Genomic DNA, 15,858 nt, shown 5'->3' with positions numbered 1-15,858 from the left:
TTGGCTACCTGCTAATCTCAAGATTGATTATAGATTCTGACAATAGGTTCACCCGACCAGTTCATAGATCCAACCCCATTCATCATCAGCAATGTTTGTTACAATATTGACGGTATAATTTAATTTCAACAAAACATCCATCTCAACCAAGCTGAATTTCAACAAAGCCTAATAACCTTTTGGAAAAGAGCCACATTTGTGGCGGTTATTGGAATTTGAAAAATTCCTCCATGAAGCCAACAGTCCTCTGGACAGCTTAAGAGATAGGCCTAACACAAGCCGGGTTATTCAGGTTTCAATGTAGCCCCTGTTTTATTGGTTTAAAAAAACAATTGTATGCAATGGACTTTTTAAATATGGAGGACACTGTGACGACTTAAGTTTACAAAATAATCATAGAATTATATAAAATGTGACCAAATCCAGTTTTTTTTGTTATGCATTGCAATCAAGTAAGCAAAACTTAAACATCTTTTACATATATGCACAGTTACAAAAGCAAGAACAATTTTGCCATTTCAAAAAGTACACAAAGGAATTGCTGTAAAAAAATTATGTCACATAACGTTGAGTAACGGGAAGGCTTTTCACATCAACATAGATTTGGGCGCCTAGAAGCCACTAAGGAGATGGTGTAAGCCGACATGTTTGGAACAGTCCATTCAGCATTAGGCCATCTCTAATGTTCTTTGAGCATGAATAAACGAACAGCCAGGCGCCTCTAGGACAAGGCGAATGTCATTCCTGTTCTTGACGCTCTTTACATAAGTAGAGGGAGGGAGTAGACCTTGAATTTGAAGAAAGCGCTAGCTTAAACAAGTTTTCCGGGCAAGGCGTGTTCACCATTCCCTCTCCAGACCAAGAGAGCTCTGGGTCTTTTGTTCATGGTAGTGATGGGTGATCCTCAGCATGGGGGCTCTATACCACCAGGTCAAAGTCATCCCTCTGTAAAAAGGAAGACAAAGGGACAACTATTAATTTTAACCGACATTTACTGCAAACACGACACAAACTGATGGCATACATATCTTTACATGCAGTAGATATTGAAATGAACCACTTGAAACAAAACAGAATCGAACCTCGTCGTTGTAATTCATGACATGCTGCTTAATCTTAGAAGAGTCAACCCATGTCACAAAGTCTTCCATGTTCCTGAAAAGCAATTAATCCATTATACTGGGATTATGATGGGTCAAAACAGGGTCAAATGTAGTTTTTAAATAACACTGACCTTGTAATGAGGAAAGCTGGATCTGTGATGATCTCTGGTCCAACACGTACATCTAGACATGCGGTCAAGGACCCTTGACTAAAAATGATAATTTGGCATCTAGTGTTGAGGTTGCAGATTGACACACTGAATTTAGTGTGTACAACCGAAGGTTACAAGAAAGCTTTCCAGACGCCACTTAATTATACATAGTGCATCTGTAAGGCGACCATTACAAAGGGTTGATATGTATCAATAGATCCGTTCATTTATTGTAAAGTAAATTGCGTGCTTCTGTCTGCTACTGAGCCGTTTGGAGTACAATAGCTGACTGACTCCTTTTAGATGCCAGCTCATTTTACAATTTCAAGAAACTGCTAACAATGGCACAGGCATAGCTCCCTGTGGAGACAAAAGAAAAATAGCCATATGTTCACAAGCAAAGGATACGTCCCTGCTCGATGAAGGTGATGGCTGTCTTGAGGTTCTGGGCCATGCGCAGGTTCACCATGATGCTGGGCAGTCTTCTCCTGAGGAGGGAGGCATTCAACATCAACAACTGCAGGATTGGACCATCAAACCTCAGGATACAGGCACATGCATTTTTTTGAACGGCAATGGTAGAGTAAGGACTGAGACACATCATCATTCAAATGGAGAACTGCGACTTGGCAACAAACTGGTTTTAGTGTGGAGGTGACATTGACGGTTGGAGTTCAACTAGATTTGTCTCCCCGACATTTCACATGTTCAGCACTATCGGTGTTTCTGAATTCAAAACCCTAACAACAATGGTCCTGTATTACCTGCAGAATGAAGATGCGGTCACCTTCTCCGTGAGGGCCAGACTCAGTTTGGTAGGAATCAAACCTATACAGTATCTGAAATAAATAAATACAAATATTTAAAACAATGTTTATTCAAAGTTTAGATTTAGATGTACTTAAAAAACAGGAAGTTCCACCTTTCCAGCTAATCTTAGCTGTACGATCAGTAACCGAATTGGGATTAACTTTCAAATACTCAAATGGAGTTAATCAATAAAATGCAGAGACCCCTTAGTCATCGTAATGCAGAATTGGATTTACATGACTGCATTTATGGAGTAAATGTTATCTTTTTGGCACCAATTTGTCATGACCACAGACGAAAGAAATACACAAATGTATCCAACAATCCAGGTTTCTTATAGCCAAACGGAACATATGTTTTCAATATCATATTAGCCATAGCCATGGATTTAGCAACCCATTGGACTTGCAGCACAAGAGACTATTTATGATGCACTTTTAAAAAGGTAAGTTGTTAAATACTCAAGATTGTATATTTAATTATCAGCACATCTGCATTAAAGCATGTAACTGGATTATCCCACTAAATGAGTCGGTTTAGGGAACGTTAACAGGTAATAGATTAGGCTAATGTTAGACAGTTAGTGGATAAAGTTAGCAGCATGCTATTCTCAAACAGCCTATTAATAGTTAATTTTGTTCTCTTAATGCCATTTCATCCAACACTGTTATTATAGAAAAAGGCTTCTATAATGGTTGAATATAACCGTGTGCGATTGTAGAGGGGTGAAATGAGGATATACACTAGTAAAATGAAACATAACTCAATAATGAGGAACAGAGCTATTTTTGATACATAGTTATTGATTTAGAGTACATATTTACATTTCTAAACATTGTAAAAACCAACCTAATGGGTTGAGCGTTTTCAGGTTCTGAAATAATAATAGGTGATGATAGATGAATCAATCAGGCAACTATGCTTAATGGGAATCATACTAAAATAATTGTACTTCTGTATAATAAGTCTCATAGTGTAGTGTAGCTAGAGTATTATTAGTAGCAACAACTTTACGCAACTCCATATCAGTAACTGATGCCAATTCAGTGTTTCCCCTAGATCTTTTTGTAGCAGTTGTGCTGTGAGTTGGTAACCTGGCATCACTAGGGGGGTCCGGGGGCATGCCCCCCCCGGAAGAAAATTTTGAAATATAACCCTTTAAATGGTTACTTCTGGTAAGATTTTTTGGGGAAAAATATACAGATTGAGCTTCCAAATATGACATAACAACAGAGTCAAGGTATCTGCTGAGACCAGATCATTGTGCAAATGTGCCTTGAACTTCAGGGCTCCAGACTTACTTTTTTCACTAGGTGCATTGTGGCCCCTGAGAGAACATTTTACGGGCACAACCAGAAATTTTAGGGGCACATACCGTAAATCCACATGCCAATGTGATTTTCTCATTTTTTTCCCCCCTGTATTACTAATAAATATTTAATAATAGATGCAGAAATTACCATGTGCGGTTTCAAATTCAGTGTCACATTTTATTGTGATTCCCATCTATGCCAACTGTTTCCACGTGTGCGCGCATGCGTTCGACAAGCACGGAAGCAACCGGACGCTGTGCCTCCTCTCTGCCCGCACACCTCTCCATTTAAAATGCAGCAGGCACGACAACGCCTCCCGTGTGATAAGCCCTTTATGGCACATGAAGTCCTGACCGGGTTCGGGTACCCGCGGGGACGCAGGTTATGCGATTGACTACTCCTGTGCTGGATATGTTATTCAGGAGTGGCCAGGCCACTTGTTATTCTTTGTTTAAAATAAGCAGGAAAAGCTGTTTATCAGAACTAAGGACCACATCTCATCTTCCAAGGCAATTTTCCATCCATGCCTACATAGGTGTGTCTAACCCTTTCTCCTCTGTCTTTTTCACACTCTTTCAGAACAATAACCACAGGGGGATCAAATAGTGCCAGAAGACATACTGCAATGAAACCCTCACCCTGTACCTAGGGAGTTTCTGATCCCTGGATAAGCCTTTTCCTGTCTTCTTGGTGAAAAAATGCAATGTTTCCAAGTATTTTGGAGATATATGCATTACTATAAATATGTGCATAGTAAAAAGACAAAAGATAGCTCAAATTAATACATTTATGTGGTTTAATGTGTCCCGCCTGGATGTGATTAAATGGAACATTTCAAAAGCTGATTCGGCCCATGCAAGACAAAGATACATTTATGATTTTTATCAAGCAAATAGTGAACAATAAGGTAAATTAAAATGTAATATATTAAACATATCAATATAAATAATTGCAAGGTGCATAAGAAATGTCACCAGAAAGATTAAACTTAATAGCATCATTCTGCTGATGCTGCTGATTGGATATCGCAAACGTATGTTCAGATTGGCTAAAATTAACCTGGTGTCTGGTTCGTGGATATGTTTCTCCGTAGTCGCGTAAAAATATCCCAAAATGATGTGTGTCTCAATAGCAGGTTGTATCCACAAGATGAGAAGTGTGCGAAAGCAGATCCGCAACTCACAACAAAAAAGGTTTCACAGTTGAAAGACACGACAATGTGCATTAATATAGATAGATGTAAAAGTATTTACTATTCACAAATCTTAAATTAGAATTGTATAGTTTATGCTTTCATGCACCAAACTATATGTACATGTGTGGATTGATTAAATAAATGCAGGTAATATTGTCACTGATTTCCCCCCACTTGAATCCCATTGATTGTGTTTCGTCATGAATCGAAGGCACTAGTGCAGGGTTGTGTCTAAGCGACTAAGAGAGCCTAGCATCACAAACTTTCAGTCGCTATTCCTGCAGGGAGTGCCCTATTCGTTAAAATATGAGTCTTATCTGAATGCATTTAATGTTGGCGAGTTTACTGCCATTAAACACAATCAGATAAGCATTCCATTTTCACGAATAGGGCACTCCATGGAGGGAATGGCCACGTCCTCGTGGCTGGCAGCTGGACTGTGTCTTCTAAACAACACGCTGTGCAGCACTTACAGTTTCTCCAGGAGCTGGGTTGTGCACTGAGCTCTGAAGCCGTCCTTCTCATCAACGTCACGGACCTTCTGGGCCAGATCTCGGATGTTTCGGCTGAGCTTGTTGTACCTGACACATGGGGAATGGGACAAGTGTGCTGTTAGTTGTACCGGACACATGTTATACCTCACACAAGTCTACTGTTAGTTACACCTGACACTGATAGTTATACCTGAACCTGAAACATGTTATACCTGGCATATATTATACCTGACACGTTATACCTGACACATGTCTGCCATTAGGTGGCGCTGTGAGATGCAGATGTAGGAGTAAGATGGCGAGAATTATATCACTGTGAGGTTTACATGTTTCGTGCTGATGATATTATTCGCATTCGTTAATCTATATCACTAAATTTAACAATAGATGGATGAGCATTTTTGATTCATAATGATATAATGAACACAGACGAGTAGGTTGCCTACTTTGTGTAATCCTCTCTCTTCTCGATGTGATACTTCCGAAGCACTTTGACCTCATGCAGGTTGTTGTCCACTTCCCAGTTGATAAAATCAACCTTTTTCAAAAGCTTCTGCTCGTGAAATTTCAATTTCCGAACCATTTTGACCGTTCAGTTTACCAAAGACTAAGGTATATTTGTTATTGAGGGGTGGTCCTGCGATGCGAGCAGGGGAAGGAAACACGTGTGCTGTTCTTCCTCGAAACGGGACGTGTTTCCTGTATCAGGTCATCAGTGCTACAGCGCCCTCTAGCGTCCTGTAAATACTATACATGTTGTGTTGGTAACCATATATATATATATATATATATATATATATATATATATATATATATATATATATATATATATATATATATATATATTTTTTTTTTTTTTTTATTACTGTTGTGACGCCCCCGAGACCGAAGGTCAAGGAGGATATTATTTGTTTTTATTAGCGGTTTATTTGTTTTTATAAGCGTGACGGACGACCGTCACGGGCCGCTCCCCATTACACATTTTGCGAGGAAAACAATATCCCGAGTTTAAGATCTCAATCATGGGACATTGCCTAATATCCCGAGATAGCGAACCAATTAAATTGCGCCATCTTAGGAGGTCCACGTGTAGCATATACTAAATAAATAAATATATGTATATTTTTATATTATTTTTATTTGTATTTGATAAGCCAAATGCCTCTTGCCAAATACCTCTTGAGAAGCAATTAATACGGAGATGTTGGGTATTTGTAATGAATGCATCCCCATATTCCACCAGGTGGCGCCAGATCTATGTTTTCTACAAAGATGACTTCTAGAGTAAAATAGTTACTAAGACGTGGCCTCCATGCAATACATTTTTGTTCCCGCAAGTCACCAAGAGAAACGGACGTGATAAATACACGGAGCTATGATAAATCTTTAAGGTCCTCAACTCAGATCCAAAAGTTCAGAAGGGTAAGATTATTATCTCCCCAGTATATTTTTAAGATCATGGATAATTTTGAAAAAATAATATCTACAACTATTATTTATTACGATTTGTTTTTGCAAGAAAGATTGTTCGTTTCTAATTGTATGTGTGTGAAGCCAGTGTTCACATACAATGTTGAACATACAATGTTCACATACAATGTTCACATATGTTGTTGGTATTCTACCTCCCATTTCTATACCTACATTTAGTGCATATACAAGTAGCCACAACATATATTTGCTTATATTTAACAAGATTAGCATATTATGATCTAGATTTCCTGAATCTGCATCAGGAGATCTAGATGGCATGCATGACTTATAAGTCAGCCACTGTAGAACCAATGAAGGAACGATAGTAACCCCCCCCCCACCCCATAACAGTGATACATGCTTAGGTTTCAGGTGCCTCGCAGAAGTTGCGGTATCTTGTTGCAGCCGGTGCATCTTCGATTGGTACCCTCCCCCTCCCCCTCCCCCAAGGAGGTAATGTATCACCTGTAGACGCACGGCAACGCCCCCTATTATAATCAACGTTTTTCCCACTTTTTCGTTGCTGTGGCGTTCTAACATGTGACGTGTTCGCTCGCCAACATGGCCACCAGATAAACTGGTTAGTGCCTTAGTTGGAGGAAAAGCGCTGCGATAACTGAGAAGATCACTGGCGGTTTCCCATGCAAGCAAGGCTAGGACCAACATGCCTATAGTAGATCTGGAAACAGATAGCTCATTGGAAGTCTGCTGTAATGAAACCACTAACAGCAGCAGCAGCAAGGTATGGACTCAGCGGTTTGTCTATACCTGTGTTGGAATTTGCCTGTTACAAAATGTTGTTTACCTTACATATTCAGTTAAACAAGTAGCGACGACAGGCCATTGGTGGCGCTCGGACGGTTACTTGATCCATGCGATACTGGGCAAGGTTAATTAGTAACCATGGATCTTGTGATTGAAGCGACGCACAAAAGTCCTGCTGAGCGTGTCATCAGAGAAGTTTGTGGTTAATACATTGCTGGAAGTTGCAGAAAAAGTGTGAATGAATACTACATTGACAGAGATAGGACTATATGTCAATGGAATGCCGTTTCTATGCAGAAATTAATGTTCATTACTTACATTTCAAATGTTTATAAAGAGATTCTGTATTCAATCAGAAATAAGTAGGCTTTAGTATATTATTTCTCAAAATTCTCAAAATCCTCATTTAGAATAAAATTAAATAACTAACTTCAGTAGAGTGAAAAATCTTCCTGTAAATGTAACTACATCGACAGAGCAATGTCTTTCTGTGTGGATAGTGTTAACATTTAGTCATTCTGACTTTGCTTGTGCAGCCCTGCCCAGTGGTCCGAGGAGCATAAGGGTCCCAGTGTGTGCTCCGCACCACACCTCTCCTTTCACTGCCATGTCTGTCTGCTCCCCTCAGAGCACATCCACACTTTGTATAGCAGCCTTTACTCTGGGGCACGACTTAGGTTCCTTCTGTATGAGATGGCCACGTCAACTTTGAACCTCAGTCAGTCAACACAAAAAAGTCAAATTACATTTTGGATAGTTATTTTGTAGTTGGGTGTCTAAGCAAGAGTCCAGGAAACATGCATTAATGCACTCAAGCAAGCTGCTCACTGTGGCTCTTGACGTAAGTGAAGGTTCTTGCCGTTAGTGTCTGTGTTTGCCGTGCCTGTTGCTTTTTGGGGTGGGGTGATTGTGTTAACGGCGAGACAGGAGACCAGGAGGTGAGGTGAAAAAGTAAATAGCCGTCACTGAGCATGTACAAATAGTGTGTGCTTGTGTCTGTGACTATAAATAGTCTTGCTCTTATCAGTCTTAACTGATAAGAGCAATGTCCTGCAGAGACCAACGCCAAACCTTCAGGTTTTACTACTCTTTTCTTACCCTTGTGATTCTCTCACGGCTTGCTCTGGTGAATTACCTCAGAATTTGAACCTTACTGTCCCACTTTTCTACTCCTGCCATCTTCCTTCTTCTGAGTTACAGCCTGAGGACAGCCCCCGGAGAAATATTTCTGGGTTAAGGGTCCGTGATCAAAGCCCTTCTGTGCACTACAGATGTCTTGCAAGTGGTCAATTTAGCTCAAGGCCTCCCTTTGACAAGAGGAATGTAATGATGCTGAGAGGGTCAACAAGGCTGTATCAGGAAATGCTATCCTCCCTGTGTAGTATAATTGCAGAGTTGATGTCTTTTCTTCAGATTCATTTTTGTATACTTCCTTTAATCCTAACTCATCACATATGCAGCAATAATCTCTCACATTAACATTTCTCTCTTGCTCTCTTTCTCTCTCGCTCTCTCATCAACCCGTAGGAACACCTTATCCCCCCTGACTCCAAGGAGCCCTCGTCTTCCTGTTCCTCCAGCACTTCCAGCGGGACCATGACGTCAGCGTCTCAGTCCTCCAGGATAAAGTACCTGTCCCTGGGTGTGCTGGTGGTGCAGACCACCTCCCTGGTCCTCACAATGCGCTACTCCCGCACCCTGCAGGAGGAGGGCCCGCGCTACCTGAGCTCCACAGCCGTGGTGTGTGCCGAGGGGCTGAAGATCCTGGTCTGCTGCCTGCTGGTCCTCAAGGAGCACAGTGAGTCTTGGAGGTCAGGGGACGGGGAGATCTGGCCCTCTCCCCGCGCTGTTATTGTTAACAAAACAAACAAGATAAGATAATAGAAATAAAAACCAATGAAAATGCAACACTAGAATAACCTTGACACTAATACACTGTCGCAAAATAAAGTTGAATGGTACTGAAACACCCCGCAGGCCATTATGATTGGCTGTATATAATCTCTTTATTACATGGCTAACTTCTAAAGAAATCAATATTTGACCAAAAATATAACAACAACAAAAATATTTTCTGGTTTTAAAAAGGATTTTATCACTGGAATAATCGTCCAAAGCGTCCATTGCAACTATCTATTATCATAGAAGCAGTCTGCTATACTGAAGTAATGGAACGCTGCTGCCGTATTTGACCAATCAACATTGAGTATCCATATGCCAGTGAACCAGTGAGGAGAGGACTCCTGGCTTGACTCAAACCCGTGTTATCATTGGTCAATCAGCTCCCTGTACCGATTCTGCCTAAGGGCATTTAGTGTGAGGAAGCCCGTCAAGAATGTTCACAATAGTTATTCAGCACATTTCTTACTTTACTCAGGTCTTTGGGAATCAATGTGCATCCATACAGAGTTTGTAATGGCTAGGCTTAGGGCTGTTTACATTCAGGGGCAACGCCAGGCTCTCGCAGGCAGAATAACCACAACCAAGGGATTCTGATTAACTATATCGGTCACGGATGTTTCAGTGAAGCCAGGAGAGGCCCCTTTTGATTGTTTGATCGCATAATGTGTGCAGTAAAGTTGAACAGATGCATGTCTAATCCAGCTGACCCGGACTAGGGTGTGCATGCAAACATCCTGGGAGGGTTTATGGAGCGTGTCTTAACCCGTTCACGTCCTGACCGCTAGACTTTAGCCTCTGGGGCTTCCAGCAGCTGCTGAAGGAGGAGATTGTCAACAAGCCGCTGGACACGCTGAAGCTGGCCATCCCTGCAGGGATCTACACTCTGCAGAACAACCTGCTGTACGTGGCCCTGTCCAACCTGGATGCCGCCACCTACCAGGTAGTCGGTGTGTGGGTGTGGGTGTGTGTGAGTGTCGCTGTGCGTGCCGGTCTTTCGTGGATGGTGTATGGTAGGTTCTATCCGCCCATGTGTAAATAGCAACCTGGTGTTATTTGCATTGCATTGAAATTAGTGAATCAGTCCCACACAAGCGGGCGCGGCAAGTCCTCTGCTTGGCTGGCTGCCTAACCCTGTTATGGAATATGAGGGAATACATATTTTGGGTGGATTCCTCAGAGCCATAGCAACAGGACGACTCTGTGACTTGTGACTATCAATCTTTTTAAGCAATAGTGGGTCGACAATAAGAGAAAAAACAAACTACACTGTTCTGGCCTTTCCTAGATCCTTGCGTTCCTCCAACTGCAGCACTAACCAGTTTATCTGGTTACAATGTTGGCGAGGGAACACGTCACATGTTAGAATGCCACAGCAATGAAAAAGTTGGAAAAACGTTGATTATAATAGGGGGCATTGCCGTGCGCCTTCAAATTAAATTGCCTCCTTGGGGGAGGGAGGAGGGGGAGGGGAAGGGTACCAATCGAAGAGGCCCTGACTGCAACAAGATACCGCAACTTCTGCGAGGCATCTGACACACACACACACACCTAAGCGTGTGTGTGTGTGTGTGTGTGTGTGTGTGTGTGTGTGTGTGTGTGTGTGTGTGTGTGTGTGTGCGCGCTCCAGGTAACCTACCAGCTGAAGATTCTCACCACGGCCCTGTTCTCTGTGTCCATGCTGGGCAGGAGACTGGGCCTCTACCAGTGGCTCTCCCTGGTCATCCTGATGGCGGGCGTGGCACTAGTGCAGGTACCGACCACAGAGTACTGCGGTCCTCTTTTCCCAGCGGCCATCTTAGTTCTCAATGCTAGCTGGATGCCAAAGAAGGCCTTGACCGGAAAAAGGCCAGTAGATGTATGGTCGGAGGATTAATAAGGAGAATGAAAGATGGTAATCCAGGGCTCCCTTGTAAAAAGAGATTTCAATATCTCAATGGGACATCACCTGGTTAAATAAAGAAAAATTAAATAAAATTGACAGATGGTAATTAAGGCTAATTCTAATTAGAACAATCTATTATCTTTAAATTATGTTTTAATGATGTCGTAATTAGTCATGTTTAGCAATATATTGAAACGTCCAGTCTCTAAGTTGAAGGCGGTTTCAATGACGTTGCCATTTTAACTTCAGTATTCAAAACAAAATACTCACAACACACAACAAGTATTGGCTTACTGGCCCACGTTAAGACATTAAACAATGTTGTCTGCCAAGACCAGCACGTATTTCCATGTTTGACATGTTCCAACATGCTAATGTTGATTGACAGTGGCCCGCCGATTCCCCGGCGGAGAAGCTTTCGGCGGGCTCCCAGTTTGTTGGCGTGCTCGCGGTGTTCATTGCCTGTGTGTCCAGCGGCTTTGCTGGCGTCTACTTCGAGAAAATACTGAAGCACACCAAACAGAGCGTGTGGTTGCGCAACATACAGCTAGGTGAGTGTGTGTGTGTGTGTGTGTGTGTGTGTGTGTGTGTGTGTGTGTGTGTGTGTGTGTGTGTGTGTGTGTGTGTGTGTGTGTGTGTGTGTGTGTGTGTGTGTGTGTGTGTGTGTGTTGAACATGGTGATGAGGTAAATCCTTCTGTTTCAATTCACTTTATTGGCAAGCCTTTCTTTAACAAATACAATTACAGAGGTATTACTCATTGGGACAGAATTAGATTATAAACATATATATATATATATATATATATATATATATATATATATATATATATATATATATATATATATATATATATATATATATATATATATATATATATATTATAACAGATGGATTACTCTCCTCTCCTGTCAAGCCCTTAAGCAGTTAGTAAGGTTTATTTGGGCTTATTTCGTGTAAACAAGAAAAGTACAATGCCATAAACTTCATCTCATCACTCTCTTCCTTTCCGTCTATCTTTTCGTCCTCTGCTGGCTCCTTGGCTCTGACAGGTGTGTTTAGCTTCGTCTTCGGCCTCTTCGGGATGTTCCTCTACGATGGCGCGAGGCTCGTGGATGATGGGATGTTTCAAGGCTTCAACACTATCACATACACAGTGATCTTCTTACAGGTATATGTCATGGGTAGATGGGTTGGAGCGACTTGAACGAGATGGAAAAACACTCAGGAGCAGACGAGGAGTGATGGATAGGATGGGATCTTTTATTTATCCCAATTTAAGGCCCTTAAGGCGATAAAAAAATAGAACAAAAATTAACAAAAAAACAAAAACATAAAAAAAATCTATATATATATATATATATATACATAAGGTTGACTCAGCATATCAAATAGGCTTAAGAGTCACCAAAAAAAAACATAAGTCAAAACTTCAAGAAACCGGACCTTTAAACAAGTCCAATACAGGAGAGCAATATTCAGGCATAAGTCCTTTCTCCATCAGCTCCCCCGAACCACTGTTGAACGTCGGCCTAAGTAGGCCTAACCCCCACTGCTAATTGGTGCATACCAATTTTCCCGTTGCGTCAGGGGTGTTTACCAGAGCAGTTACACAACAGCTTTAAAACAGCTTCCGTTCTATCCTCAACTAGCGAGAAACAATTAACCTTATAAACTGTGCACCATTGCTATATTTTGGCATAGCCAAAATGTACAAAGACAGCAATAAAATAAAAATAATAACTCGGGGTCACTTCCGGTTTACCCGGAAGATTTGACGTAGATATAAACCCTGGTGACGCGGTGCTCCAACCCTCATATAAACATAAGACGAGTGGTTATTGCGACAAAACAGGTGACGTTAATGGTAAATGGAAACAAGCAGAAAGAAACAGAAAGTTGTAATGATGGTACTTGCAAGATTGTATTAAACTGTCGTAGTGCGTATGATAAATGACATGGTAGATGAATGATTTTAAAACAGTATGAAGGTAACGGAATACATAAACAAACAAGACAAACCCACAGGCAATATTCACACTCAGTCTCCTGTGTGTAGCGTATCGCTACCGTGACGGTAGCCATGTGCCCCGTCACAGTATAATCAAGTCCTCCTTTGTTGTGTAACTTCTCCAGGGTTCAGGAGGCAGGATAGTGTAGTCATGACTAGGCCAGAACTGAACTCCCAGCCCAAAGGTGCCGTGTTCAAACCCCAGTGTCTGCAGTCGGTTGCCTGAATGCATCTTTAAGAAGGAATGTGGCTCAGGAGGTAGAGCGGGTTGGCTTGTAGCCGGAAGGTTGCTAGTTCGATCCGCGGCTCCTCCTATCTTAGTGTCGAGGTGTCCCTAGGCAAGACACCTCAACCTAACTGCTCCTGGCGAGCTGGCTGTCGCCTTGCATGGTGGACTCCTCCGTCGTGGTGTGAATGTGTGTATGAATGGGTGATTGTTAGGCAATATTCTAAAGCACTTTGAGTTGCCACTGGTTAGAAAAGCGCTGTATAAATGCAGTGCATTCACCATTTAAAAGACAACTTTGGGACTTTTCAACCTGGACCCTATTGCCCTATTATCACCCTGCCGATGCTAAGAATCAATATAAAGTAGGTGTCATCATTGCGGGTGTGTGAGTACGAGTAAGAGAGTGGTATGACTGTTAGAGTTGTGTATCTTGTATCTCTTCAAACTAACAGAGGTGTGTTTGCAGGCTGTCGGCGGGTTGGTGGTCGCCGCTGTTATTAAATACGCAGACAACATCCTTAAAGGATTTGCCGGGTCGCTGTCGATCCTCGCATCCACAGTCATCTCCTTCTTCTGGTTGGGTGACTTCGTCCCTACCAGGTAAATTACTTGCAAGGTTCTCTTCGCAAATACCCTGATGAATGAATGACCTGAGGCTGCTACTTCACACATTGCTCTCTCTCTCTCTTTCTCTCCCTCTCTTTCTCTCTCTTGCGTGTGTAGCTTCTTTCTGGTCGGTGCATTGCTGGTCATCACTGCCACTTTTCTCTACGGCCTTGAGCGTAAGCCAGCCCCTTCGCCTGTCAAAGTCTAGGTGTTGATACTAGAAGAACTAGAAGAAGAACCAAGTACCTCCTTCACCTACTTCATCATCAGGGACAGTTTCAGCCCTCTGATCCACAGTGGAACCGGCAGCAGAGCCATGATCAAGTGTCCAGTTGAGATTTTCCAGATCTCCAATAACCTGGTCCCAATGGCAATGGAGTATTGCTATAGTTACTGCTGACTTGCACAGAAGAGAAGGGGGGCGTAATAATGGCATTAACTCTGTTTAATATTATTGTGTCTTGAAGAAACTGAAATTAGTATTTGGGTACTGAAGGGAACTTTTCTGTTGGTTCACACACACGCATGCAAACACTGCATGACATGCATTGTTCAATACTTGGAATACAAATCCAGCGTCTACCCATGAACTGTTGCAACATTGTGAATGTATTTTTATAGGTTAATATATATAAAACCATTTGTTCATTTATTTTCATGTTTAGAGAATTTAGGGTGTTTTTTTCTTGTACTTGTAAGGGTTCTGATGGTAATGTGTATTTCCTACATGGACATGCATAGCGAGAATTTTATAAATTAAGTTGTCGAATGTGTTCTGTTACAAGTCGATTGATTAAAATGTAATGAATTCATTGATAAATGTCAGAAGCGCATCACATCCTCTCCTTTCACATGCATGCACATACTTCCCTCAACCGCCATCTCCGAATGCCGGAGAGTGGGGAATATCCTTACTGGTCTCCATGGCAAGAGATGGAAGTTGAAGAGATGAGGGACATCAGGTACAGAGGGTGAGGTCACTCGGCCTAATCCTGTTTAAAACAAGATCCCGCTCTTGGAAATTAAGTCCTTAGCCTTTTCTGTCAACTGGTAGAGCATGGGCATTAATACTGCCAGGGTTGAGGGTTTGATTTTCAAAAAGGCCTCCCAGTCTAAGAAAACATTTTCACTCACGATACAGTAAGACACTTTGGATAAAAGCGCTGCGCTGTTTTTGTGTATGAGCAGAGAGAATCGTTGCAGGGTAGCGGGACACAGATGGACAGGTGAGGGCTCCCCTGAGCAGAGCAGATGGAGGCTGAGTCATTGGACTCTAGGTGTGGAATAAGATGGGGGTGGGAGGGGGGTACTTGAAGAACACGAGGCAATGATAGGATGACATTTCTTTTGTTGGTTATTCTTGGTTATTCAACTAGTTGACATGATTCCTGCTAAACTGAATGAAGTGTGGATACGGCGTGTTTGTGGCGCTGTTCCCCCCTTCCCGGGGACTACAGATGTAAATAAGCTGGTAGCAGCTCTGGTGCCATCTATGCATTGTACACTGTCCCTGCGAAATTAACCCATCAATGAATCAAATAAATTATTTGATTCATTGATTGGTTAATCACACATGATCAATGACTGTGAATTGAGGTCTCTTATGGACAGTTTCTATCTGCAAATGTTGTCTTACACATTAAAAGTAAAATGTATTATTGGTCAAAGTAAGTGTACTGCTTGTAAAAAGAAACCAAAATGTAACCCCCCCACCATCCCCATATAGCATTACGCAAGTATCTTTACATTGAGCTAGCCCCCCCCCCCTCCCCCCCCTCCTCTGGCTGTAATCCAGATTCAATTCAAGAACCTTCCATCCAGCACTGATGCTGTCATTAACCAACACATCATCCGTTTATTGCTAGCTTGTGGATGTTTGGTGGCAACCATCCAAATCATGTACTTGGTACTTGAATCATGAAGA

At 41.9% G+C, this 15,858-nt stretch overlaps 2 protein-coding genes across 2 annotated transcripts; one reads left to right on the top strand and one right to left on the bottom strand.

Moving 5' to 3' along the window:
• Positions 1-70: 70 nt before the first annotated feature.
• imp3 (IMP U3 small nucleolar ribonucleoprotein 3) lies at positions 71-5,715 on the bottom strand. The gene is made up of 7 exons (XM_079750844.1): positions 5,514-5,715; positions 5,047-5,154; positions 2,020-2,094; positions 1,664-1,743; positions 1,235-1,286; positions 1,083-1,155; positions 71-945 (listed from the first exon to the last, which is right to left on the bottom strand). Exons 1-7 carry the CDS (start codon positions 5,648-5,650, stop codon positions 919-921), a joined length of 552 nt encoding a protein of 183 aa, XP_079606970.1. The 5' UTR covers positions 5,651-5,715; the 3' UTR covers positions 71-918.
• Positions 5,716-7,056: 1,341 nt separating this feature from the next.
• On the top strand, positions 7,057-15,501 carry slc35a3b (solute carrier family 35 member A3b). The gene is made up of 8 exons (XM_079751063.1): positions 7,057-7,282; positions 8,833-9,103; positions 9,993-10,147; positions 10,835-10,957; positions 11,478-11,640; positions 12,141-12,259; positions 13,795-13,928; positions 14,052-15,501. Exons 1-8 carry the CDS (start codon positions 7,205-7,207, stop codon positions 14,140-14,142), a joined length of 1,134 nt encoding a protein of 377 aa, XP_079607189.1. The 5' UTR covers positions 7,057-7,204; the 3' UTR covers positions 14,143-15,501.
• Positions 15,502-15,858: the final 357 nt, after the last annotated feature.

This window comes from Pollachius pollachius, assembly GCF_949987615.1.
Source record: "Pollachius pollachius genome assembly, chromosome: 14".
NCBI classification, from domain to species: domain Eukaryota; kingdom Metazoa; phylum Chordata; class Actinopteri; order Gadiformes; family Gadidae; genus Pollachius; species Pollachius pollachius.
The sequence above is the reverse complement of the archived record's forward strand: the minus strand, read 5'-3'. Positions and strand labels throughout refer to the sequence as shown.

What these genes read in the sequence shown, in the direction of transcription:
- imp3 (XM_079750844.1), bottom strand. Translation starts at nt 5,650, where the DNA reads ATGGTTCGGAAATTGAAATTTCACGAGCAGAAGCTTTTGAAAAAGGTT. An exon ending in CACCTTCATCGAGCAGGGAC is followed by an intron (nt 1,287 to 1,663) that starts GTATCCTTTGCT and finishes CCGCATGTCTAG; the next exon opens with ATGTACGTGTTGGACCAGAG. An exon ending in CCAGCTTTCCTCATTACAAG is followed by an intron (nt 1,156 to 1,234) that starts GTCAGTGTTATT and finishes ATTGCTTTTCAG; the next exon opens with GAACATGGAAGACTTTGTGA.
- slc35a3b (XM_079751063.1), top strand. Translation starts at nt 7,205, where the DNA reads ATGCCTATAGTAGATCTGGAAACAGATAGCTCATTGGAAGTCTGCTGT. An exon ending in GCTGGTCCTCAAGGAGCACA is followed by an intron (nt 9,104 to 9,992) that starts GTGAGTCTTGGA and finishes CCTGACCGCTAG; the next exon opens with ACTTTAGCCTCTGGGGCTTC. An exon ending in ACACAGTGATCTTCTTACAG is followed by an intron (nt 12,260 to 13,794) that starts GTATATGTCATG and finishes GTGTGTTTGCAG; the next exon opens with GCTGTCGGCGGGTTGGTGGT.